The sequence below is a fragment of the Vigna angularis genome, chromosome 3, assembly GCF_016808095.1.
Source record: "Vigna angularis cultivar LongXiaoDou No.4 chromosome 3, ASM1680809v1, whole genome shotgun sequence".
In the NCBI taxonomy this organism is placed as follows: Eukaryota; Viridiplantae; Streptophyta; class Magnoliopsida; order Fabales; family Fabaceae; genus Vigna; species Vigna angularis.
Window position 1 is genome coordinate 11,207,348 of NC_068972.1, and position 27,915 is coordinate 11,235,262.

Genomic DNA, 27,915 nt, shown 5'->3' on the forward strand with positions numbered 1-27,915 from the left:
GACAATTTTAGTTTTTTTTTTCTAAAATCAAATAAATAAAAAAAATGTTTTTCTAATGGAGGGAAAAAAAAGGAAAGAAAACACTTTCAAAAGAGGGAGAAAGAAACCATAGTCATTCGTGGTCTCCTTCATGCGCCTCGCAGCATACCCTGTCAGTAACCGCGGCAGGGTTTGACGTTTTGGACTTCCCACCGAAATGACGGACCAAAGAAGTGGCCGAATCAGCGCTTATTTCAGTGCTTCGAAGCCCATTCTTTCTCGAAAAAGACCTTCGGATTCTTCTCCCCTTCAATGTCACGGGTAACCCTCTTTCTCTACTCCTTTCAATTTTCCATTTTCTGGAATGCGATATTTCTTCTTAATTTTTGAAGATCGAATGCAAGAAATAGAAAAACCGTCAATGCATTTTGAAACGCCCGTGCGAGAATTAATTTCGTTATTTGAAGCTCCGTAATCTTTTACTGTTTGTAGAATCAAGAATGCTGGTGATGTTGGTTCCGGTTCTGTTGCGAAGAGAGTTCCCCTTGCGGAGGTACCGCTGAACATGTTCAATGCGGCTGGGAATTACCATGGTCCATCGTCTGAGTCAAATTACGGCAGCTTCAATTCAAGGAATGTGTCTGTTTCTGCACTTGTTTCCGCGAATGAGAATCTGTGTCAATCTTTGTTTGAAACTCCAAGGAGAGAACCTGAAGGCTCTAAACCAAAAGAGCTGGATTATTTTGCCGCGAGTGGCCTTCTTGATGACGACTTTGATGACTCTGTTTTGGAGCAGATTGACATTTTGGTCGAGCAGAAATCTGCAGAGAAAGCAGTAGAGAAAGCAGTAGAGCAGCATTTAGATTGTAGATGTGACGAGAAAGTTTTGAACCAGACCAATATTGCTGGTGAGGTTAGTCTGAGTTCAGGATGCAGTACTGTTTCTGTGGGGTTAGGAAATGGTCACCTGCTTAACTCTGGGGTTGATCTACATACCAAACAAGACGAAGTGGATACAAGCTTGCAAGGTTTATTAAATAGCAACAGCAGCATGCCTGAGGAATATTTGAAATACTTGCAGTCCCTAAATGACAGGCAAAGAGAAGCAGCTTGCACTGATATTTCAACCCCTTTAATGATTGTAGCTGGTCCAGGAAGTGGAAAGGTCTTCTTCTACTTTACGCCCTTTTTGGTCCTATTGAATGTGGACAATTTTCTTTTCCCTTTGAGTTTTTTGATTTTCATATAAAAGCTGAATTGTCTTTTTTTTTATCATTTATTTTTTTATATCAGACATCCACAATGGTAGGGCGTGTATTGATGCTCCTCAATGAGGTGATGCAAAATAATCGTTCCTAAGAGCTACACGCTTTTCACTTACGTATCTTTGATACCTGTCCATCTTTTCTAACTTTATGTATTAAGGTTTTTTACCTCTGTAAATTTTGTTGCTCAATTGTTTGTAATTTCTATTCTCTGCTAAATATGAGCAGGGCATTAGTCCATCAAACATTCTGGCTATGACATTCACAACAGCAGCTGCTTCTGAAATGAGAGAACGTATAGGAGCTATAGCTGGGAAGACAACAGCTAAAGAACTTACTATCAGTACTTTTCATTCATTTTCCTTGCAACTTTGTCGTTCACATGGAGAAAAGTATGTTGTTCTGAATTTGATCCAGATTTCACTTTAATTTGTCCTTGATATGCTCTGCTTATTACATATAACTTGTGTCCTTCTCTGTTTTCTGTTATAGATACTGAAGTTGCTGTTAATTTCCTTGTTATTTAAATGCTAGTTGTGGCATTTATGGTAGTTCACAATTCATCAATTCACTACCTGATTTTGTAGTCAAAATCGAGAGATCAGAAACATGCTTAAAGACACAAATGACTTTTTCCAACCAAATATAAACATAATTGCATTAACTCTCCCCCTAAAAGTTTGAATTGAGTAGTTGGTGCTCATTACTATGGGTTGCCACTTAAAGCCATGGAAGAAACTTTTATGGTGAAAGGAGAGAAAGACCTACAAGAACAATATTTAAGATCATTAAAAATGGTGTATCACATCTTGTTTTAAAGCCATATTGCCGGTTACTTAATCATGTTTATGCATTTATTATATGACTGGATCTGTGTGAACTATGTGCTACATCTGCATCTGGAAGCTTTTTTTTTTTCTCTTATTGCTAGAATGATTCCGGAATAATATTCAAATTATGCTGCAGGTTGGGTCGTACATCTGAATTCTATATTTATGGACAGGGCCAGCAGCGAAATGCAATTATTGAGGCCGTCAGATTGTTAGAAAATGAAAAGTGTAGAAATAAAGATGGTGCATTATTAATGGGTGATTTATCCAATAGTGTAGAGAATCCTAAACAGTTCAAGGATAAGGCAAAGAAATGGCAAAAGTTTGTGGCTCAGGTACTCAGTTTATTTAAAGAGTCAGTCTTTCCAAACCTTCTTTTGAAATGCTTTCGCAAAAGCTACGTTATCCTCTTTCAATTCTGTTGTAAAATTATAATCTCACTCATTGTGTGTGTGTGTATATATATATATTTAAATCTAAGTTGTATGTCTACAAGAAGTTCTATTTGTTGTAGAAGTTGTCTTTTTTTTATTAGAAGTATCTAGTGTATGTGTAAGGTATAATAGAGCTTTAGTGAAAATCACTATTGTAATTTGTAATTAAAACAATGCTAGTATAAATATATCATTGTGTGATGTGGCACTATGGCTTAGATACAATTTTGGCATACTCTTTGATTTCAAGTAGGTAGTAAAGCGGTTTGACCTGTCTTGCTGCTCATATGGCAAGACCTCTTGCATTCCCTGCTCAACAATGTCTGCGCGCATGTTTTTTTGAGAAGGATATTCCTAATTAACAAATCAAAACTAAGTATATTGCAAATTTTAATCTGAAGAGAAACTTTGTGTTAGAATATTGAATAACAACACATCTTTGTTGGAATAATGTCAAGGAAAGATCTCTCACTCCATTATCCTTGATGTTTTTATTATAAAGTGTATGTACGGGAAGTAAAGTGTCATTCCACTTAAGCTATTCCATTTATCTGGCTTGAAAGGGGTGTGTTTAGTCTAACAGAGACTAAAGATATGATATGACTTAATTACATCCTCAATGTACAAGTTGATTATATGGGGTTGAGTTAGACTTTAAGCCCAAATTCTAATTCTTAGAAAGTGGTCTTGAAGTCAACCTCACAATGCTTGCAAATATTTACACCCATTTTTATACTATACTATGACCATATCTCTAGTCAATATAATATTTCCAACACACTTTCATGTCGAAAACTTGACATCTTGTGCATGTGACTAAATATTTGTGAGTGACTCGATAATGGGTAACATAATTGATCCAAAAAACTTTACTAGGATAGACTCGTATACCATCATAGAAAGCAAAATTTAAGTTTAACTCAACCCTAAACATAGGTTTGTAAAGTGAGACTTTTATCCACTTATATATTATAATATGACATATTTTTAGTCGAAGTAAAATCTCCAATACACCCCCTAATTTTGGAGGCTAGACGTCTCAAGTGTAATATTAGATATTTGTGGCTAGTCCAATAGTAACTTGAGGGGCCCAACAAACCTTGCTAGGATAGACTGTGATATCATATTAGAAAATGAAGTTTAGTCTAACTCAACCTCTTAAAACTAGCTTGTAAGGATAGATTTATTCCTACTTATTTACTATAATTTGATTATATCTTTAGTCAATGTGAGATCTCTAACATTAATAATCAGGGATAGTTTTATTTCTGACAAGCACAAGCTACTTCATTTCATCATGTTTCTTTGACTAGTAATGCATAATCTTAGAAACATTTGAAATTAAATATTTGATTGTATCATGTAGTTTAATAAAAAAGGCATCTTATTGGACAAATCAATTATCATGCAGAAAATTACTCTACACTATAATTTTACCGGTTTTATATTTCCACTATTTTCTTAATGTGGGTCATGTGACTTCCCTTGTATCTACGACGACTCTTGGCAGACATCTACCTATGTTCAAATTTCTTTGTAATCCAAAGCTTGAGTTCATTCATCTTCACGAGGCAGTTGGTTGTTTATGTTGTTAGGGACTGGAAAGTTGAGCTACAAGCTGTTTGCTTCTAAATTATTAGTCAGAAATTTTGTGGCAAAATTATGTATTTCTTTTAAATTAAGCTTTGTCACCTATAATTACTTAATAAAGATCTTTTAATTCTTATGATTAATTGGTAAAGTTTTATCCTATCACATGCAATAACGTTACACTATTTTCAGGCCAAAGCTTCGGGAAGAACTTCTGCAGAATATCGTGCAATGGGCAATGAAATTGGAGTAAGCCGATAAATAAAAGTTTTTCCCACATGCATGCACTCACAAACACCAACAACATTATTTGCTTTTCATACGCCTACTTTATTTTTTCTGGACTATAATCAGGCAGAAATTCTTGAGAATTACAACAACATATTAAAATCTTGTAATGCTCTGGATTATCATGACTTGATCAGCTGTTCTGTGATGCTACTCAGTGATTTTCCTGAAGGTAATAATTTCATTTTCATAAATATACAACTAGTTAAAATCTATTCATTTGTTACAATTAGTTAGACTAACTTGTATTTGTTTAAACTATGAATAAGTTTTGAAAGAATCTCAGGATTCATGGAAAGCTATTGTTATAGATGAATTCCAAGATACTAGTGCCATGCAATACAAGTTTCTAAAGATACTTGGATCTCATCATAAAATAACAATTGTTGGTGATGACGATCAGGTGCGAGTTTTCTTCTTGATACCTAAATTTTGATAAGTCTGGTTGGATATTTGTATTTTTTTTGTTTCTGTCTGGTCTTTTAAATGCTCATCCTATTAACCATTGGTCTATTGCCTTAATTTTTCTTGCAGTCTATTTACAGTTTCAACGGAGCTGACATTTCTGGATTTACATCATTTCGAAATGATTTTCCAAAATACAAAGAGGTTTCTCTTTCTCTTGACTGATTTTGTTTGTGCTAGATACTTGACTTTTGTGTGTTTCATGCACATTAAAATAATATATTATCATAAAAAATGGATTTTAAGTAAAACTCAATCTTATAAAACCAACTTGTAAGGTAAGATTTGCAGTCACTTATATAATGTAAATTTGTTTTATTAGTAATTGATGTAAAATCTCCAACACCTCTCCTCGTACTTAGACATACATCTGAAGTGTGAGACTAATATTTATGAGTAGTTTGATAGTAGGTGGCACGATAGGTCCAACAAATAACAAATCTCGCTAGGATGAGTTTTTTTAAATGGTTTTGGTAACATTTCAAGAAGTAAATTTTAAGCCTAACTCAATCTTATAAAATCGAGTTGTTAGGTGAGGTTTTTACCCACTTATATATTGTAAATTTGCGTTATCACTAATCGATGTGGAATCTACAATATATTATATAATGTACATTGCATTGCATAGAGATAAGCCTAGGCTCATAATAAAATATATCTAACAAATCTCAAGATAAGACTTAGAAGGAGAACCGTTGTTAAGAGGCAATGCTCTAAATTCTCAACTTTATATATAATCAATAATAGATATTCAAAAGTGATTTATAAGCACAACGGATGACTATTTATAGCCATCATTGCTTTAAAATTTAAATGAAAGACAATAGGGAAATTCAAAATTCAAATTCCAACTTGAATCTAGACTGTTCTAAGAATTGGCTGAATATGCAAGGTGGTGTGATTTGTGCCATGCTCTCGCTTTCCATGCTTTTGTTGCTTGCTGGTCAATGCACAAATCAACACATCCTTTCTTTGCCTCATCTTCTCATCTTGGTCGAAGTTCTATAGCTCCAATTGGGCTTGATTGAGTATTCGATTGTAGCCCAATTTGAACTAACTATAATTACAATTAAAGCTTGAATTTAAAGAAATTAAATTCTTCAATTACGAGCCCAAGAAATAGAAAAGCAAGTAAAGAATTATTTTTTTGAGCAAGAGTGTTGTCTCTTGTCATGTAACCCTCCTTGGTATTTCACTTGTGCACTCTTGCTTGGTCTTCTTCATCTTCCCCATTCATGCATTCTTTAGGTTGGTACAATTAAATAATGCCAACTAACTCCTTAAGTAGTGTGGGTTCATTTCTTTACTGTTTATATTCGAGGCCCTAGGGAGTGATTGGTTTTACCCATATTCATTTATGATTTGGTAGAATAATGGTTACATTGTTTCCTTATTAAATTTCTTAGTTGGATACTTGCTTATTTTTTTTTTTCAGATTAGGCTTAACAAAAACTATCGATCCACACGTTGCATTGTTGAGGCTGCATCTTGTCTTATTCAAAACAATTCCAAGCGAAGTCAGCTGAAGAATGTTCTTACCGATAACTCTTCTGGTTCTAAGGTTACTTCTTGCTGTGCTGGTTTGGAAAATATGTTTAATTGTAATTTTTGTATATATATAGTTAAAATTTATTTTTGTCAATATGTGTAGATAGTTATGAAGGAGTGTCACAATGAGGATGCACAATGCGCATTTGTTGTTGACAAAATCTTAGAAATGTCATCAGATCATTCAACTGATAACTGTTGTTTTGGCAACGTTGCAATTCTCTACCGTAGGCAGGTGATGTTTATTGCTATCACAATTATGTACAAAAGCAATTTCCCTATTTCTGACTGAATGTTTTTTTCTACTGCCTTTCTTCCTCTTTCAGGTATCAGGGAAAGCCTTCCAAATGGCTTTCCGTGATAGGAAAATACCATTTAACATTCACGGTGTGGCTTTTTACAGAAAAAAGGTAATTTATTTTACAATAAGATGAAACTGCATTTATATTGAACAATTTATAATTGACCATTGTTAAAACTATACATTTCTAGGCCACTGCTAATAACTATAGCCTTTCGATTTAACTATTTTAATTACATTGTAAGTCTTTGGATTGTTTAACTCTCAGGGGGAGTCTGGTTAGTTTTGTAAATTGCTATTTTATGGTCTATGTGGAGTAACCTACTGGGTATGTTGCTCGGGGGAGTTTGGTTTGTTTTGTAAATTGCTTCGCTCTCCCTCTAGTCTCAAGTAATCACCATGTGTTTGGTTTTGAAGCAAATCATTCAGTTTTCTATCGTCTTACCTCCCCTGGAAATGTGTATACTTAATAATGTATCTTAATGAGAAAGTCATTAAAAAGAATAATGTTTCTAGAATCTCTCAGCTAAAGGAACACTTGTGCAATAATTTTCAGACCAAGGATCTTATTAGTCTTAAATACTTTTTGGGCAATGAAGTAGCCCAATCAAAGGAAGGTGTTGTATTTTCTCAAAGGAAATATGCTTTAGATATCCTTAAAGAGACATGTATGATTGAATATAAACCAATGGATAGCCGTATGGACCCAAATCAAAATTTAATGGCAAAGCAGGGTGAAACTTTCTCTAATTAAAAAAGATATGGAATAGTGTCGTTGGTGTTGTGAGTCAATTCATACATACTCGTTATATTGATCATTGGAATTATGTCATTTGTATTCTAAGAAAAATGGCTCCAAAACAAGGTCTACATTGTGAAAATAAATGAAATTCCAAATTTCTAGATATTGTGATGTTGATTAGGTAAGTTCTTCTATGAAACACTGTTACGTACCTGAGTACATAAACTAGCCAAATACACCCTTTCACACTCTCACACACGTAATAGAACAATAAACGAATGATAACGAATGAATGAATCTCTTTTATTGATGGTAATATCTGAATAAACAAGGGTAAACAATAATTGGGAGCATAACCTCCTTCAATTACTTTAGGAGCATAACCTCCCTCACAAGACAATAATGTCTGTCACAAAACTCAATAATCAAAAACATCCCTTTAACCCTAGACTCTAACTTTATTTATATTAATTATTTCCTAAATAAAATATTTCCTTAGAATAAAATATTTCCCTAGAATAAAATCTTTCTCTAGAATAAAATATAAATATAAAATCTTTCCCTAGAATAAAATATGAATATTGTTCTAAATAAAATATTTCCCTAAGATATATTCTTATTTATTATAATTATTTCTAAATATTTCCCGCCTTCCACCGTTCAGCCTGGTCGCTCCCCGCCTTCCACCGTTCGGCTTGGTCGCTCCCTGCCTTCTACCGTTTGGCCTGGTCTCTCCCCATCTTCCACCGTTCGGTCCCCTTCTCTCACCGTTCGGTCTCCTTCTCTCACCGTTCGGTCCCCTTCTCCTTCTATACTTTCTCCTCTCATATACTTTCCAACCCCTAACATTATCCCTACCTTAGATCGTAACAAACAGTTTGCTACAAGTTATTATGTTTTAATTAGAGAAAATATTATCTTTTTGAAGTGCAAGAAACAAAGTGTAGCTACGACTGAAGTTAGATATAGGGCAATGACATCTCTCATTATTGAGCTTGTACGAGGAAAATAGTTTCTCCAGGAATGAGATTTTTGTGAGATTGAATAAATGAAGATGTATTGTTATATAATAAAGTGGTTCTTCACATTCCTTCTAATCGTGTGTTCCATGAGATGACCAAAGACACACACAAATGTACTATCATTTCATTTGAACAATGTTGTTATCCAAAGAAATTAGGACTGATTTTGTGAGTCCAATGATCAACTTGGAGATGTGTTGACAAAATCATTGACAAGACCTCAAATTGAATATATTTGCTCTAAGCTTGGTACATACAATTTGTATGCTCCAACTTGATGGATAATCTTAGAATAGGTTAAGAGTAGGCTAAGTAAACTTTATTTCAAAGCTGATTTTTTGGTAGTTCCTATTTGTTCCTAGATTACTTGTGTTTTACTCTTTCCTTTCTCATTATTGTATCACAGATCAGTTGTATAAAAATATGACCACCTAAGGGAAACTTTTTCAAGCTCAATATATTTTCTTTCATTCTTTACTTTCTCAAATTATGTGTAACTGTTTTCAACTAGAGCTGTATTTTTTCCAAGATACCACGTTACCTCCAAAAAGAAAATAATCAGTCACATGTATCCTATCAGCAAAAACCTTGCCTAGTCTGCACCAACAAAACTGCAAATTCTATGGTGTACAATAATCTTGTGTAGAATCCTACGCCAGGTTTTCCTTAAGATATTTCTAGGATGTGAAGAATATCTGTGGCAAGTCCTAGAAAATTAATATGAACTGGCTTTTATGCACCCTAAGACTCCCCTCTGTCAAGCTAAGCTATTGCATATATGTCTTGCATCCAGCTTCTTACATGTGTAAGTTATCCCTAGGGCTCAGCAAGATTTGTTTAAGATATCTTCTAGACTATTTTATCATTGAAGTTCACAAGCCGTTGACAGGTTTATTATTATAAGTTTATAACTATTGGACTTGCAAATGATGGTATCTTTGTCTTTGCATGTATGCATGATAGGAACCCAGAAATAGTTAGGTCCAAACCCAAAATATCTAAGGTGTTTGTTAGACAAAGAAGGAATGACAAAGTAGGGGATCAAAATGGCAAGAGAGAGAATGAGAAGAATCCTTCCATGTAACAAACTGCTGAGCTGACACAGTATGAAAGGAGTAAATCTGTTGTATGGGTATAAGGGGTGGAAAGATAGTGGAGGAGAGGGAGGGCTGGAATTGGCTGGGAATTGGGAGAGACTAGACACTCTCTAACTATCTAGAGATACTTTGTTTCTTGCTTTACAGATCTGTAGTCTTTTCCCTGGGATATACAATCTGTTTTCTTTACTAATAAATTGAATATTCAACTTTATTGTGTTTCCTTATTTCTGGTATCTATCAATGCATAATTTGTTTGCTTGTGCCTTCTTATAATAGGTAGTCAGAACTATCATTGCCATGCTTCGAACGACCCTGCCTGGTTGTGATGATGGGTCATATAGTCGAGTATTCAAGGCTTTATTGCCGTTGGAGAAAGATAAAAAAAAGAGGGTACAGCTTTTATAAAGGTTTTCTGTTTTAACCTTCATAACAGATGAATCATATTGCCATTGTGGCTTCAAATACCTTCTTTAGTTTTCATATATTATTTCAGTGTAAATGTTTCTTTTTGATGTTTTTCCCTTGCAGATAATTGACCATATCAACAAAATATCAACAATTAGAAAATGTAGTTTCTTGTCGGCTGCCTCTGACATATTTAGTGCAAAGATTTCTGGTACCTTTAAAAGGTTTTGCAAAGGATTCTTTCCTAAATTGTTATGATGCTATATTAATTGTTTCAAGAAACAATTACTTTGTTTTGTTGCTTTGTAAGAGCGTGCATGGCCCATCTTATTTTCTTAGAGGTTGCATTCTTTTAATAAGTAAAGTATTTTTCTTCATCCCGTTTTATTGTGAATGCCATAGAAAGTAATCTACCTATCCATCTTTTAATTGAATAACAATGGCTTGATGTCGAAACTAGGATGATCAGCCCTATACATCAAGGCTTCCCCCTGGAATATTGATTATTACAAAAATAATCTTTAGTAAGCAATATTTCTTTTGAATGTGGGTGTTGTTTTTTTTAAAAATTTATTAGGGTGTGTTTCTTGCTTTTGTGGTTGTCCCTTAAACTTCAATGTGAATTTCTTACTTCCATGGCATCTTACATGTGATGATAATTACCTAAGCTAGTATCCTTTGTGCTTTCTATCAGTTCATAGATGCACTTTTTCTGTATTACTTTGGTGTATGATGTCTTTGATATAATGACATTCATAGCTGTTATTGATAACAGAAGTGAGCTTACTCATGGAAGGAAGGTTTTAACGACTCTAGAGATGATATCAAAACTTACCCAGAGGGTAAGCTTTTTCTGCAAACTTCAATCACTAATCTAATTTATGTTTGCAATAACAATTATTGATGCAATCTTTGTTGGTCAATGGAAAGAAAGTATATCTTGGTGATGTTTGACCGTTCTATCTTAGATATGTATGGAAAAAAAATGAATAAGGGGATTTTTTAATACAGAGGACAAGCACAAACGCAAGCATTGAACATCTGGTCATGCACTGACCATTTGTGCTAAAAAGATTTCTTCAACTTTTTAGAAATATTTGGTTATGATGCTGAATGTACTGCAATCAAGTGCAGGGTATTGTGTCCTGTTCTAACTAGTTAGTTATCAGTTACTGAGAGTTGGGCGGTCAGTTGCAGTTAGCTAGGCTTTGTTGTGGTTAGGATTAATATAATATCTATCCCTCGTGAAGAATTATGTACTCCAACTTAATATATATACGCTGTATCAAATTCAGTTTGAATTATTCTAGATAATGATCTGTTTCAGAAATTTAGGTGGCATTTACTTTGTACATTTTCTGTTTTAATTTCCAAAGAAAACAGAAGATGAATCTGAAAATATGTTTGATAGAATATTAGAAAGCATTTTCTGAAGAAAATGATAGCAAAAATAAGCCAAAATTTGTAAATTCCTTGAGAAAGGATTTTAAGCGTTACTTAATCTCACAAAATCAATTTGTACGATGAGATTTACAAAACCCCTAGCATTACAAGGCTTGGCACATATTTAACTTAATTAGATCTAGGGTAAGCTTTGATACCATCGTAAAGAGCATTATAAGGCTTGGCATATGTTAGTCGAGATCTGCACCCACTTATGAGATCTCTAGCAAAATTAAAGGAAAATGTTTTCGTTTTCTTTTTGTTGTTCCCCTTCAGAAGCGACATTTAACCCCTCATCCTAGCGATCAGATTCATAAAACATCACTTAATGGTTTATGACATCGACATTACAATTGTTTGCATCAGTGCCTAATATGATATTGGTGCCAAGTTACATTTTTTGTACAACATATGTCAACATTTTTTGTACAATATGATGTTGTTGGTTTTCTTTTGAACTAAGAGAGGATGCCTTATCAGCATGCTTAATTCTCTCCTCTTCCTTAATACTAATTTAGTCCAGGCAATATTTATATTTATTTGTGACAGGAAAAATCAATCTCAGCTATCATAACTTCTGTGGCAAACATGATACCCGAGGTTTGTCTTGCATCTTATTTGGAATATTTTCTATAGTATCCTATTAGTAGTGCATGGGTTATTGCATTTCCTTAAAGTGTTACAATCAATTTGTTTAACTGACTGGTAGCTGTTGTTTGAACAGTTTTTGTTTATTTTTAATCATATTTTGATATTTTATGGCTTTATCTCTATGAAACATTATTGTGTGTATGTATCAATCATACAATTGTATTAGTGTACTACCTAGCATTTTATTTTAGATTTCTTGCTTCTTTTGTTAGATAAATATGAAGATATATTCATTTAATTTTGACATAAATTTGGATGGATTTGAGAATAAGTAGATAGTTTTTTTTTATCAAAATATTCCTTACAAATACAATGTCATATTCTTCAATATCTATTTAATTATTATTCCATGAATTTTGAATTTCAGAAATACCTTCTTGAGCAACGGGCAATCACTGATGTTGATGGAGGCACATTCCTCAATGAAGACTATGACATGAGATCTGTAAGTTTTCGATGCAAGAGGGAAACTTAGGTTACCATTAGAGATTGTTGTGTTAGGAAAAAAAATGCCTGTTGTGTTTGTAATGTACATATATTGAAAACTTCAACTTCTTTTTTATTAATAGTAATCATCGTGTATGCTTTTGCTCTTTTACCTGTAATTCTAGTTGGACTCTTGCATTACACTCCTGTTCTACATATTACTCATATTTTCGAAAACAATGGGCTCACTCTTAGATCCTTTTCTTCCTCTTACACATGGGATGAGTTATTCGGGTAGAAGTCTGAAGTTTGAATCATTTTGACCCAGACCTTGTTCATCCATGGTTTCTTCAGGTTCTTCAATACCTATTGGACGATGTCTCTGAGTTTCTATCCACTAAATTAGTTGAGGTAGAAGGGGAAAGGGAAATATCAGAAGATAAGGGCTGCACTTTTGTTTTAAAAGCATTCATTGATTATTTATTTGAACGTGAGAGAGAAAATTGTCGTGCTCGAAGGAGGAACAATGAAAACTCTGTGACATTGACTACCATTCATCAGGTACCTGTCTCACTTGATTAGCGTCTAATTGAGTTTAGCTCAATGATAACGAAGGTTTTAGTTTTTTTTTACTTGCAGGCAAAAGGTTTAGAGTGGGATGTTGTCTTCATAGTTAAGGTATGTGATTGCTCTTTGTCAAAGCTTTTAACAGAAGGATATGTGCTTTCTTATGTTTCTATGAAATATATTATCAGATTTTTATACCCCATTTTTCATCTTAACCTGGATGACTATATGGCTATATTTACACCTCAATAAATTGCAACATGACCATGCTGCTCATTGGAAGTCAGTGAGTTAGCATACTTGGTGAAAAGGTGCACCAAAAAGAGTTTTTTCCCTTTCAGAAATTAATTGGAGATTGAGTTAAAACAATTATCAATTTGTTGCAGTTTAGTACTAGAGGAACACATCTTTGTTGTCACCTGAATCTTATGTGATTACCTTTTTCATGGATAGTAACTTCTTGCTGTGTTTGGCATATTCTTTTATTGTTATTTAAAAAGTTCAAGTTTTTTTTTTTGTGATCCTTTAACAATTTATTGATTGACATTTTAACCTGGTAATCTGCAACATGTCCTTGCAATTGCTCATTGGAAGTCACTAATTTATTTGGTTTCTTGTGAATTAGTTTTTAACTAATCCAATTGGTGTTGTATGGTTTATGCAGCCTACCTCACCCAGTAAGATTAGACTATTTTGGTTAATGTTCACTTTTGTTTTTTGACTACCTTGTGTGGGGAGATCATAGGTCCTTGGTTTGTTCAACAATTTACCACAAAAAGTTTTGAATTACCTTTGTTTTTTGGGCTGTGTTTCCTTTATTGGGTAATTTGTTGTATCAAATAGGCAAATGACTCTGAGATCCCGCTGTTACACAATTTCAAGGGTACTGTAAAGGACACTGCAGCCTTGGTTGAGGTACGTTGTTATTGTTTTTTAGTTGGATGGATAATTTGTATGTTCATTTGTCTTCAACTGGATTATTTTTGTTGAAATATGGGTGTAAATATTGCACATTTACTGTACAATAAATATAGATTTATTGAATAATAAATATAGATTTCATTGTAAGAAACTCCTAAAATTAAGGGATTCGGATTAGGAGTTTATTTGGTAGATTTGCTCCTTTTTTAGAGTCTTTATTTAGGGAGATTTATTTCCTTTATTTGAGGATATTCCTGTCCTTTTATTAGGATTTCATTTTTCCTCTAAATACCAATATTTTGTTTCTTTATGATATCAAGAAAAATAATGCCATAATTATTGGTTACTGCCTACACATTTTTTCACAGTTTTAAATTATGATTCTAATTTATTGTGTCATTCCTAGGAAGAAAGACGCTTGTTGTATGTTGCAATGACTCGTGCTCGGCAGAAGCTTTTTATGCTTTACGTATTGATGGACTCAAACTGGCAGGTTTGTTTTGTGTAATTTTAAATTCAACTTCTTAATTGTCAGATTTTTCTAATTCTGTGCATTTCTAGATACTTCAACCGTCAAGATTTCTGAAAGAAATCCCCCGTAGTCTTATAGAAGTCCAGGTATTCTTCTTTCCTAATTATAAATTATTTTCGCTATTAAACTATAGTGCAATAGCTGTTTTGAAGTACATACCCTTTTTGTTGTCATGGTCTGCTCTAAAACCATGACAGAATGGTTAAGACCAACTCAAATGACCTTTTGCTTGAAAAGCTTACGGATCACACTCAATAAGGAATACATGCTCCAACTAATAAAAAAATAAATTAATGAAAATTTGGTGGAGATTTCTCTGTATGAACTTCTCAAGGATAACAAACACATTTCAATCACTTAATGGAGGTAGCTAGGATTCATGAAAGAAGTTCCTATCATTTAAATATTTAAATATAATTAATAAATGGGCGAGGTCTCTAACAAAGGTATTCAACCATATCATATCAAACCTAGTGAGTTATATGTATTGCAAAAATTAAACAATCTGTCCTTATACTTGCATTATAATTTATACTAAATTTGAACCACAATACTGGCCACCACTCAAAATGATGGGGCCTAACAAGTGAAACTTTGAAATCTTCTCTCCTTGAGCTAGGTTTTGGGATGTGCCTTGCCTTTGCAGTTACATTTTCCAAGATAAGAAGGAACAAAAGTAGATGACAATGCACAGAAGTGGGTATAATGAAAGGGAGTTAAATTGTGACAGCTTAATAAATTATAGATAGGATGAGGATTGCAAATTGTCAGATTTCATCTTGAAATCGATTGACATTAAGCAAAGTTTCCTTTCATATATATAAGCTGTACTTCAAGAATTGAGGTAGGTGATGTAGGACTTCCCACCCCACCCCTCCAAAGATGGTAGGCGAGCCTACCAAATAGACATTTTATTAAGATGAACTATAATTGACTTTGATACCATTTCGAACCTGATCTTAAAATTGACATTAAGAGAATTTGTCCAAAAGATATATAAGCCACACTCCAAGATTTTTGAGGTAGGTGATATAGGATTTCCCAACCCATATTTAACATATAATAACATCTCAAATAGCCAAGTCAAGGTCTTATAGTGGTTTAGCAAAATAATGGATTATCTAAAGTTTAGAAGAAACTAATTTATCTCTTATTGAGTCTCATTACATGCATCTGATATATATATACACACACACACATTAATTGGAAATTTTTTGAAATAAGCATTGCCTATTCTAGGAAACAAATTCCGAATATTGTGGGATTCATATGCTAGTAATAAAATGAAAATACAGTCAAAAGCAATAGGACTTAAATCTAGTGAGTTGTATATTCTTGTGTAGGGTGAAACAAATTTACAAGAACTACAGATAAAGCACGAAGCTTTTCAAAAGGAACCTACCCCCTGTACCACTGACTTGTTGATAAAAGAGAGACCAACTGAAGCAGATGTGGTCCCTATGCCTCCTGAAATACTTGATAATCATTCCAGTGACATTTCCAATGAGCTTGCACAATTTGATGAGGCAAACAGTGGAAATGATTTCTTAAGAAGGTTTCTCTATTTCAATAATCATATTACTGTTATTTTTCATTGATCTAAGCTGTATTTAGTTTTAGAACATTAATGTTAATCGTTACGTCTTAGTTTTTTTTTTATGCAGATTTAGTGTTGAGGACAGATCTATTGTTTCCCATTTATTCCATCAATGGGCCAAAAAAAAAGCATTTCAAGATCCAAAGAGATTGCTTGACAAGGTGATTGTTGATAACTGCATGTAATTTTATTTTAAAATTAAAGATCAAGATCTGGTAATTGAAATTGGATTTTTATTAATCTAGCATAATTAGTATTTAAGATATTTAGGTCTAGATTTTGTTTTTTACTTTCTTCCTATCTCATCCTTGAATTTTTTATGTAATCATGGTAGTTAGGAACTCTCCTAGTCATCTCTGCTTATCTAACATGTAATTTTGATCAATCAATACTGTGAAAGATCGTTATCTTCTCCTAAAATTGCACACATTTGTGCAACACTTATCAACTAAGAAGACCTTTTTTTATGTGAGAGTGAGAGGAGTGAATATCATTAAAACAACATATCTTAAAGTGAAGGTTGACATTCCCATGCAATTTTGATAGCAAATCATCCATGAGCATTGCCCACAATCCAAAACATATTGCATTTGATAGGCACTTCATCAAAGATAATCTTGATAAAGGTCTTGTGGTTACAACCTATGTGTACTACAAGGGTTTAGATGGCAAAGATTTTTACTAAGGGTCTACCTCAAGGTAAATTCCAGGATCTTCTAGGCAACTAGGAAATGATTGATTTTTATTTACCAACTTGAGAGAAAGTGTTGGAAATAGCCTATTATTCCCATACTACAAGGTTCTGGGAATATTCCCATACTCGACTAGGGGAAAATATTTTTAACAATGTTCAACATATTTTTGTTTCCTTTTTCTGGACAATTTGATTGCTACAATAGAGCTAATGAGTGTATTGTGTGTTATTGTTATTGTTAAGAAGTGGACTTTAAGCCTAACTCAATCCCACAAAACCGGCTTGTAAGGTGAGGTTTGTACCAACTTATATATTATAAATTGACTTTATCTCTAGTCGATGTGGGACTTCCAACATACCCCCTCGCACCGAGGTATATACATCTCGAGCGTGAGACTAAACATTAGTGGGTGGTCCGATAACGGCCCGATAGCGAGTGAAACAACATGCCCAACAAACAACAAATATTGCTAGGATAGGCTCTAACCTGACTCTGATACTATGTTAAGAAGTGGACTTTAAGCCTAAATCAACCCCACAAAATCGGTTTGTAAGGTGAAGTTTGCACCAACTTATATATTATAAATTGACCTTATCTCTAGTCGATGTGGGACTTCCAACACACCCCCTGACGCCGAGGTATATACATCTTGAGCGTGAGACTAAACATTAATAGGTGGTCCGATAACGGCCCGATAGCGGGTGAAACAACATGCCCAACAAACAAAAAATATCGACTTACCTCCTCCTTTATTTGTAACAAACTAATCATTCCCAACTTGCCTACAAGATTTTGAAATCTACCTGGAGGAAGCCCTTTTGTAAAAATATATGCGATTTGAAGTTCTGTAGGAACATAAGTTGTAATCACAAAGTCTCTGTCAAGATTATCTTTGATGAAATGTCTGTCAATATCAATGTGTTTGGTTCTGTCATGCTGTACTGGATTATGGGCTATGTTCATGACAAACTTATTGTCACAATGTAGTTGCACCGGGTTCTCCACTTTGACTTTAAGATCATCAAAATGATTTTCATCTAGAGTCCTTCACACATTCCTTGGGCAAGAGCTCGAAATTCAGCTTCTCCACTAGAACGGGATACTCTATCTTGCTTTTTGCTTCTCCATGTTACCAGACTATCTCCAAGAAACACACAATACCCAGAAGTAGATTTTCTATCAGTAATAGAACCTGCATAGTTAGCATTAGTATATATCTTCATAGTAAATGTGTCTTCCCTTTTGAATAATAGCCCCTTTCCTGGACTTGACTTTAAGTATTGGGGAATTTTGTCAACTGCTTGCATGTGTCTCTCTCTTGGATCATGGGCTTGACTTTAAGTATTGGGGAATTTTGTCAACTGCTTGCATGTGTCTCTCTCTTGGATCATGGGCTTGTGTGTGATAGATAAATCAATTTTCCTACCAATCTCTGATATTGGGCCTTCTCTACAGGAACACTTTCTTCACTTCCAATTCTGTGATTTTGTTCTATAGGAACTGTTGAGGTTCTACATCCCAGTTTTCCTGTTTCTTTGAGGAGATCAAGTATATATTTCCTTTGGGAGATGAAAATTCCGTTCTTGGAGTAGGCAACCTGTATTCCAAGAAAATATTTGAGTTTTCCTAAGTCTTTCATTTCAAATTGAGCTGCCAATTTATCTTTTAATGCCAATTTTTCTATTTCATCATCTCCTACAATAATCATATCATCCACATAGACAAGCAATAGAGTGAGTTTACCTGTAGAAGAGTGCTTTATGAATAGAGTATGATCTCCTTGGCTTTGTCTGTATCCCAAGGAAACCATTGCTTTTGTAAATCTTCCAAACCATGCTTTAAGCCCATACAATGCTTTCTTCAGAAGGCATACCTTGTTTCTTTCATTTTTCACTTCAAAGCCTGGGGAATCTCCATGCACACTTCCTCTTTTAGATTTCCATGAAGAAAGGCATTCTTCACATCCAACTGGTGTAAGTCCCATCCAAAATGAGCAGCCAAAGCGAGAATAACTCGAATTGTATTCATCTTTGCCACTGGGGCAAATGTCTCCTCATAGTCAATCCCATACGTTTGGGTATATCCTTTTTTCCACCAATCTAGCTTTTTATATCTTTCTATTGTCCCATCTGCCTTATGTTTCACTGTGAATATCCATCTACACCCTATTGTCTTCTTGTCTCTTGGCTTATCAACAATCTCCCAAGTTGAATTTCTTTCTAATGCATTCATCTCTTCTTTCATTGCTTGATTCCAATGTTCAAGTTTCATGGCTTCCTAGATTGAGGTAAGAATTTCTGTGGCATCAATGGCAACAATAAAACTTTTGTGCTTATCAGAGAGATTGTTAGTGCAAACATACTGAGAAATAGGATATTTAGCACATGATCTTCTTTCCTTTCTCAATGCAATAGGTAAACCCTTAGTAATACTTACCTCCTCCTCATTGATATCTTCAGGGATCCTCACCTCCGGATTAGGCAATTTTTCTTGCTCGAGAGTTGAAGTGGGTTGTTTTCTTCTTTCATATTTTTTGCCAAAAAATTTGTCTTCTTCCTCTTCTTCCTCACTGTGGACTATGGTAGCTTCATTGCTCAAGTCTTGGGCATCTTGCAAAAACAAACATGATAATGACAAGAAGGAGAGTTCATTCACTTCAAGTGCTTTCTCCCTCTAAAGTGGTGGACTGACATAAAAGGATTGTGTTTCATGAAAGGTGACATCCATGGTGATAAAGACGCGACGACTATGAGGATGATAACATTTGTACCCTTTTTTTATTAGAAGGATACCCAATAAAGACACATTTAAGAGCTCTAGGATCTAATTTACCACGGTTAGGATAATGAGAGTGAACAAAACCAACACATGCAAAGACTCGACTAGGTAGACTCATTATTAGGGGAGAAGAACGAACAAAAGACAATAGACACTCTATAGGACTAATGTCATTTAAGATACGAGTGGGTAACCTGTTGATGAGATAGGTGGCAGTTAACACAATTTCTCCCCAATAATTTTTTGGAACAGACATTTGAAAAGAAAGATCTCTAGTTACTTCAAGAAGATGACGATTATTTCTTTGTGCAACCCCAACATAGGTTAGTTCATGAACAATATCATTATGAGACAAAAAATTAAGAAATTCATGATTCACATATTCAGTACCATTATCATACCTGATTCTTTTGATATTTTTTCCAAATTGATTTTGGACAAGACGGAAAAAATTAACAAAAATTTGAAAAACTTCGGATTTATTTTTCATAAGGTATGTCCACGTGACACGAGTACAATCGTCAATAAAGGTAACGAACCATTTGGCTCTAGAAATAGAATCTATGACAGGACCTCGAACATCAGAGTGAATTAAATCAAATGGAGAAATACTCTTTTTATCACTAAAAGGATAAGATGCACGATGGTGTTTTGACAATTGACAAATATCACAATTAAAAGACTCAACGGCTCTTTGGTAAACAAATGGGGAAACAAGGACTTGATAAAGCTAAATGAAGGATGCCCAAGCCTTTGATGATGTAACTATATTTGGGAATCTGCCCACGTCTCAGATGTAGCTTGTTGACTCATGATTTTTGTGTTGCTTTGGTCATCAAACTCTAAAAAGTACAACCCATTATGCTCCTTAGCAGTTAAAATCGTCTTCCCCGTGGCAAGGTCCTGAAAAACACAGTAAGTTGGAAAAAATGTTACTGAACAATTTAAATCCTTTGTGAGTTTTTGCACAGAGATAAGGCTATTAGCTAACTGAGGAACATGTAAAACATCCTTCAATACAATAGATGAGTCCAAAATTATATTCCCAGAGCCGCATATAGGTATACCTTGACCATTCGCAACTGTAATAAGTTGTTCTTTATTTCTTTTACCATATGAGTCGAAGGACATACTAAAAGGTGTCATATGATCAGTTGCACACGAATCAAGGATCCAAATACGTTGAGACACAAGACAAACAATATTGAGACAAATCTTACCTTTTATGGACAGAGTACATGATCCAAAGGACTTACTCATTGATTCAACCATTGTTTTCAAGCGCTCGAGTTCCTCCTTATAAGCTTGCATATCAAGATCTAGTGGTGGTTTTAATGAAAAACTACTCTGTAAATCATCTCATATTTCTTCTGTAGAAGAATGAAACATATAATTTCTACTTATCTCAAGAATCATGGATTGCCACATCCAAGTCATAATTAATGAATCTTCATTGTCCCAAATAGAAAAATGAGTGTTGTTTGGTCCTGGTCCTCCTCCATCTATGTGAACAAGTCTTGAACAACCCTTGAGAATCCTTCAAATAAATTGGCTTCATTGTAAGAAATTATGACCATCCAACCGACAGGTACCCCCTATATTTGGCAAGTCATTAGGAACCAATAGAATATTTTTTACTTCAGACATTCCGTAGAACGCAACCAGGAGGCTTTGGTGACCTTTTCCGAGACGACGACGACATGTGGGTCACACCGAAAAAAGGAGCAGAACTTAAAACTCAGATCTACTCAAATATAGGCCAAATGGGTCGTCACCAACCCTAGGAACAGACTCAGGAGGCTTCGGCGACTCTGTTTGTGGTGTCGGCGGCGAGTGGGTCTCGCCGAAGGTGGGTGCGTAGGCTACACGCACCGGAGACGGTGGCGGTGCGTGGCGGCTTCTCTCCCGGAGCGACTTCCGACGTTGTGGTCGCCGGTGTTGGGCGCACCTTTTTGCCCTTTCAACGAGCCCAACCGGCAACAACAGCATCGGTGGTGGTCGAACAATGGTGATGGTGCGACTGTGCAACGGAATGGAGATCCAAGATCGGGAGCTCTTACACCAAGTAGAAAATATGACTGATTTTATTATTCTAAATGATAAAAAATACATTCTTATATCCTCTATATGTAACAATCTAATTCTCCTAAAAAGGGAACTAGGGAAACAAAATAAAATAGAAGATTATACATCTATTTTCTCTAATTAGAAATATTCTAAAGATATCTTCTCTAATTACAACAGTTATCATTGAAATGATTTTTTATTTTCTTACATAGTTCGAGTACGTTCATTGATAAGTGTCTCTGCAACAATTTGTCCCTACAAATCGATGTCTTTCCATGCAACCAAACTTGCATCTCACCCACAAATCATCCATGGTTACACTACTCACCCTGATATAAGCTAAGTGTTAGAGTCTGTTTGGGGTGGTTGCACTCATTAAATTACTTATAGTTATCGTTTGTCCTTGTGAAAAAAACATTAAAGACTAATATTTTGAAATGGAGGGAGTAGTTTTATAAATGTCAATAATGTTACATTCATGATTATGAGGGTCTTAGTTATATTAGTTAACTAAGAACATCTAAAATTCAAGTGTCTTATAATATACACATAAGGAGTCTTACTCTATTTTAAATGAGTCTTACCATGTCACATCACTTTTAAGCAATTTATTAATATTTGCTAATTTTTCTTCAATGGAGAGATCTTGTTAGAACCAACATTTTATAGTGTTTTATTTGTCTCCATCTTTTTACAACTTAAAGAATTAATTTAATTATTCAAATATTGTATTTTATTTTTGAGATTCAGGTTATGATACAAGCCTAGTTCTTAATTTTAAGGCTCCATCGCACCATGTCAGCTTTCCCCAGTAGGAGTTCTTTATAAAATCCGTCCCTTAAATTTAATGCCCTTTTTAAAACTTCCACATTGGAGATGTTTTAAGGTCTTTCTTAATCAATAAAATATCCCCAACTTTTATTGTTTAAATTTCTGAATTTGCGGGATTGTACAAAATCCCTGTGAAAATTCATAAAAAGGAAACATATACGAACGTGCTGGAACTCAATAACTACTGAGACTTGTATGGTCTTTTAATGTTGGGACTTGGGAATTACAAACTAAGTGATTGATCAAGACCCTCAATATCGATTTCAAGGAAATAGTGCTTTAGATGCCGTTAAGTGTTCCTTATGCTGTTATTATAAAATACATATATTTCATTATATTTTATCTTCATTTTATATATAATTAACAGCCATAGGTAGCCTAAGCATTTCTAGATATTGTGTGCTATAATATTAAGATATCGTTTTAGATAAGTATTGTAGGATGTACAACGTGAATATAATTAATATTTTCTTATTTGTTAACTAAATCACTTTTTCCTATCAACAGGTTAGTTTTGTAATTGATGAACGCCTGAGACAGAAGAGAAACAAAAACAAGGTCCAGCAATATCCATATTTTTCGGAGCTGTCTGTTTTATGATGCCTGTTGTTCCCTCTTTCTTGTTTGTGTACTTTGTTTTGACAGATTTCCAGTTATGTGGAATGAACCCTGTTACAAAGAGACGTGTCTCTAACAAACCTTTGGATTCTTTTTTTGCCAATTACATTGAAGTGCATGTACATATTTTATTAAGCTTGTGTTGAATATTTCCACTATTTAAATTTAAATGCATTGGCATGAAATATCGGGAGCTACTTAAGAACAGTGTTGTTGAATAGTCGCCATAACGCTGTTACGTTGTGGAATCCCTTGGATCTGCAATTGCAACTGTGTCTGCTTATGTGGACACTGAGGTTTCTTGGCTTGTCATCTTTGACAAGTCTCCAGACAGTAGGACTTTTGAGTTAATATGATGCCAATTTTGGTTCATTTTGTTTTTATTTGCATACGGCTTAATTTGTATACATATATAATAGATATATCTTTCAACCATTATGCAAATTCCACTATTTGGCTGCTGTGATATCTGCTATATGATGTAGATATAGCGGATTATTGGGTATCCACCACTTTCTTCAGTCTGCAATTGATGACACTGCTTAAGCATAAGATTACTGTGCTTAAATGTTTTGGGACTCATGTGTTGATATACATATTCTTTTCCAAGTATCTATCAGAAACAAAAACAATTTCTCTTTTCGTTCTCCGTCTTACTGGACAAACTTTTTTACAGTAATCTGTAAAATATTGTTCTCATTACTTTTCTTAATGAAAGTTGTCCAAACTCACATGACGGCTGTTACTGGCGTAAATGTCTTGTTTTACGTTTTACAAAAATATCTTGATAATTGCTTTGAATCCTAATTTCTAATTTCATTTTCAGGACTTATTGAATACATTAAAACCTTGCTTAAGCTGTGACGAAGCATTTCAGTATGCTCAATATGTAAGCGCCTTTATATATTATTTAAACCAAACATGATTCCATTTCTAGGATACTGCATCTTTAGAAGAAATCTGATATTTATTTCCTGATAGGTTTTGAGATGGGAGCAGATTCCTGCTGATAAACGTGCTCATCTTATGAGAGAAAAACAGGTTTTCTGGATTTTCACTAGTTACTATTTGACTTTAGAAAATTAGTATAGATTAATGTGAATAACTTGTATCTTACATCATCTCATATTATATTTTTGAGAGTTTTTAATTTTTTTCTTCTGTTGGAAATATTTTAGTTAATGCAGATAGGAAATAATATATTCATGCAATACTAATGGGTTTTATTTGTTCTTAGCAAGTTTTGCATATTTTAGCTTAGAGTGTCTTCAAAGTCCATATCTAGAGACTGTATATGTATATAGATCATATGCAGAACCTTTGTACCACTCTTTATGTAGTATTGCGTTCTTTCTTCCTTTAATCTCCCCTGATAAAATTAACATAATATCATATAGGTACCATGCACCATGACCCCTAAACATGGAACTGTTCTATTCCAATAGTTTTCCTCATTTTTGGATCAATTTGCTCATTCAAAACCATTTTCTTTATTTTTCGTGCAAACTTTTCCTGACTTGGCATCGTCTTTCAGTCGTAGTTTTCAGTTCTTGCAGCTGTTCTAAGACCATGTCTACTTCCATATAGCATGCTTCCAGCCTGCAAACCTCAAGTACCTCTGTGATTTTGACAGGACTATGAGGGTCTATGTTAAGAGAAAGGGAGTTGAAAAACAGAACATAGGTTATTAGGAAGTTTGGGGTTGTTAGGTTTTTATAGTATTCCTAGGAGGAAGACTATAGATAGGAGGGAGGGGTGTCTTGTTAAGGAGATGTTGTTTTGTAATTGAGAAGCCTTGACGTCTGGGACATCCTGTGAGAAGGGAAGCATTGTCCATTTGCTCCATTCGAACATCCTGTTTGCTTTTGAAGTAATAAAGCTGTTTTCCAGTTTTAAGCTGAGTTTCTGTTGTTTTACTGGACCAAACTAGAGCCAACAAGGTTTCTTGGCAAAAAACCTAACAACCCCAAACTTCAGTTCTCTGACCAAAGCTAGGTATTGTCAATCGTAAACTGAGCTTTGATTGCGGAGTTCTTTTTACGCATCAATCAAGTTTCTGGACGTGAGTATGAATGTCTTCCTCTATCGTTTCTCCCCTTAAGAGCAAACCTGGGCTGTTCGCATAATAGGAAACTCAACTTGAACAGTTCAAACAACTGTGTGAAACCGTTGCTCTCAATCTCACTCGGCTGAACTCAATCAGTTGACAATCCTGTTCGGCCCTCACCTGATTAAGTTGCACCTCCTGCTTGTATTCTGTTCACTCACATGCAGACCAATTCTGTTGATAATTCCTCTCACAATCGGTCTACTGTTAATACACTATCATACAATTCGATTATATGTCTACACTTGGATCTTATTTATGATCACATATTAGGGTACAAAATAATCGGTCATAGATACAATTATACAAGTGAAAGAATCAAATCCCTAAATTCTAGTTACTGCATCCCTAATTTATAGTGATTATTTCCATATTTAGTGCGTATTAAATATGCTTATCTTTCATGATTAATTGGCCTTGATTTTCACGGTCTTGTATGCTCTCTTTTGTCTCTTTATTTTTGTTTAAACCTACTTCACATCAAAAATATGTTTTCCATAGTGTTTGGGTCTTTTGGTTCAAACTCGAGGTAATACTTGTCAGGAGCTTCTAATAAGTTTGGGCTGTGCTAATGTAATACTTCTTGCTTGGTCATGTAACATAACATGTGTTACTTCCGTCTTGGGATTTGTCATTTTTGTTTTTGCCTATATTGTAATATTTTGTAATTTAAGGACCTTATTATTTTTTATTTATTTCCTGAGAAAATATGTTTGTTTATAAGAAGCTGAAAATTAGGTTTCTAATTGTTTTAGGAATCTGTTAGAAGACTTGTTAGGATGCGGCAACGGGCAACACAGAATTAGTGATTGTATACCTGTAGGTACTAGATTGATTCATTTATAAATAGGTGCGAGTGGATCAACACGATCCTATAATAATTGGTCTAAATAAGTCGATACACTAAACCAACCTTATGCAAAGCATTTATGTAATTTTCCCCCTGCTATTGAGTGATATGCATAACAAGTATTTTCGTGGATTGAGGTACGTATATAGTAACCATGATTTTCGTTGTTTTCATATTGAATATAAGATTTTGGAGTATTTTTTCACTTTTCAGGAACATTTTCTTAAATTAAAGATTGAGAATGCAATGGGTTCTGCAACACCAACTGTCAAGCAGGTAACAATACTTGGTTACAAAACATGTTAGACCTTTCATTTTTATCTTTTTTGGTATTCGTGTCTTGTATGTGGTTAATTAAATATGAAGTTATTCTTCATGATGAACTTCACAAAAATTCAGAAAACTTGGATAAAATATTAATAGTTTATATCTAATTTAACCTTAATAAATCGATTTCTAAAGTGATGATTATCTCTATTTATATATTCATGTCTTGTATGTTGGACTTGAGTTTTCTCAATACACCCCTTCACATCCATCACTATTAGGACTGGAACATAGATAATACGATGACCGACCTTTTTAGTGGATCTAAGACGATACAAACTTACAAAGTGATTTAGGCTTAACTTAGTACTATAAAACTTTTTGTAAAGTGAGGATTATCCCCACTTATGTATTGTATTTTAACACTAGTTCTTGTTGATCTAGGAATTTGGATTTTTTTTCCAGTAGCGATTTTGTATATTCACTTTTTACTGATTTGGGCGATGCAACCTACTATTACATTTATGAAGACATGGTTAGCTATCACTACGTTGAAATTTTATTTTGTTGATTTTTCGTGACTTATGATTTGGATTGGATAACTTTACTATGTATCTGAATTCTTACCATTTTCATTGTGTTGTTTGTACATTCATACCTTTCGTTTACTGACTTAATACCTAATGGTGGTGGTGTCACATTTCACAAGAAGTCTCCATCTCCAATGTTTTCATTTCTTAGTTAGCATTGCTAATGATCTGTGTCAACTTTGGTATATAAAGACGATTAAAACGAAACTTTTCCAACTTTGGTTCATTGATTTTCTTGTTGAAACTTCAATGCTTTCTTAAGCATCAGATTGTTTTCTTCGCATGCCCAAGAATACTTCTCATATGACCCACTTTGCCATTGAGATTCATGGATTTTTTCGGTAGTAGTGTTAGATAACTTGCATTTATTTTTTGATAATGATTCGGTGAACAAATGGAGATTATTGTGCTTTATTTATTTGTAGGAATGTAAATTTGTAGTTTGAATGTGACATACGTTGCAATTGTTTTCGCAGATCTCATATTTGAAAAAACTGGGTTGCACTGTGACCCCTACATCTCGCCTTCATGCGTCTCATCTTATTGAGCAGTACAAATCACTGTAAGAATCCAGAAGTAAGAACCTTCCTTTCAGTCTCCATACACTGAACTTCAATGTAAGATTATATTGCAGACTAAGCTGGTTTGCAAGCTTGCTTACAAATTTTGTTAACTAAACTGATGGACCTTTTTGATTCCAACCATCTACTAAATTTTTTCCATTGTTATGGAACAGTTATTTTATGTTATCACATTTGTATATTTATTTTCTTAAATTCCAACCATATGTATATTTATTTTCTTAAATTTTCGACAAAAATACTTATTCTTTTGTCTTAATTCACATTTGTTTACTTCCTTTCATTTTCTTTTATAAATAAAAATTAACGTAGAAGAGTCAATATATGTATATTTATTCTTAAATTTTCGACAAAAGCAAAATGTAAAGTATAAAGAATTTGAATTGCTTTATCCATGAAATATTTAAGAAATAAGAATTTTAAAA

At 34.1% G+C, this 27,915-nt stretch overlaps 1 protein-coding gene across 3 annotated transcripts; it reads left to right on the top strand.

The window, feature by feature from the left end:
• Positions 1 to 74: 74 nt before the first annotated feature.
• LOC108343380 (ATP-dependent DNA helicase SRS2-like protein At4g25120) lies at positions 75 to 27,723 on the top strand. 3 transcript variants are annotated; one of them, XR_008247891.1, is made up of 29 exons: positions 75 to 300; positions 472 to 1,144; positions 1,273 to 1,314; positions 1,473 to 1,636; positions 2,211 to 2,409; positions 4,291 to 4,347; positions 4,453 to 4,558; positions 4,656 to 4,789; positions 4,921 to 4,995; positions 6,287 to 6,412; positions 6,503 to 6,634; positions 6,726 to 6,809; positions 9,841 to 9,954; positions 10,093 to 10,193; positions 10,745 to 10,811; positions 11,962 to 12,012; positions 12,431 to 12,508; positions 12,844 to 13,050; positions 13,129 to 13,167; positions 13,900 to 13,971; positions 14,384 to 14,470; positions 14,539 to 14,595; positions 15,853 to 16,064; positions 16,174 to 16,267; positions 22,985 to 23,035; positions 23,922 to 23,984; positions 24,077 to 24,136; positions 25,958 to 26,328; positions 27,386 to 27,471. XR_008247891.1 is itself a non-coding variant. In XM_017581631.2 (29 exons), the coding sequence occupies exons 1-29, from the start codon at positions 197 to 199 to the stop codon at positions 27,473 to 27,475; spliced, it is 3,402 nt and encodes a 1,133-aa protein (XP_017437120.1). In that variant the 5' UTR covers positions 76 to 196; the 3' UTR covers positions 27,476 to 27,723. The 3 variants fall into 3 exon arrangements, 2 of the variants coding, with proteins under 2 accessions (XP_017437120.1, XP_052731014.1); XM_017581631.2 differs by having other exon boundaries at positions 76 to 300; positions 26,266 to 26,328; positions 27,386 to 27,723; XM_052875054.1 differs by lacking the exon at positions 22,985 to 23,035 and having other exon boundaries at positions 76 to 300; positions 26,266 to 26,328; positions 27,386 to 27,723.
• The last annotated feature ends 192 nt before the right edge of the window (positions 27,724 to 27,915 follow it).

What these genes read in the sequence shown, in the direction of transcription:
- LOC108343380 (XM_017581631.2), top strand. Translation starts at nt 197, where the DNA reads ATGACGGACCAAAGAAGTGGCCGAATCAGCGCTTATTTCAGTGCTTCG. An exon ending in GGCAAAAGTTTGTGGCTCAG is followed by an intron (nt 2,410 to 4,290) that starts GTACTCAGTTTA and finishes CACTATTTTCAG; the next exon opens with GCCAAAGCTTCGGGAAGAAC. An exon ending in AGAAAGATAAAAAAAAGAGG is followed by an intron (nt 9,955 to 10,092) that starts GTACAGCTTTTA and finishes TTTCCCTTGCAG; the next exon opens with ATAATTGACCATATCAACAA.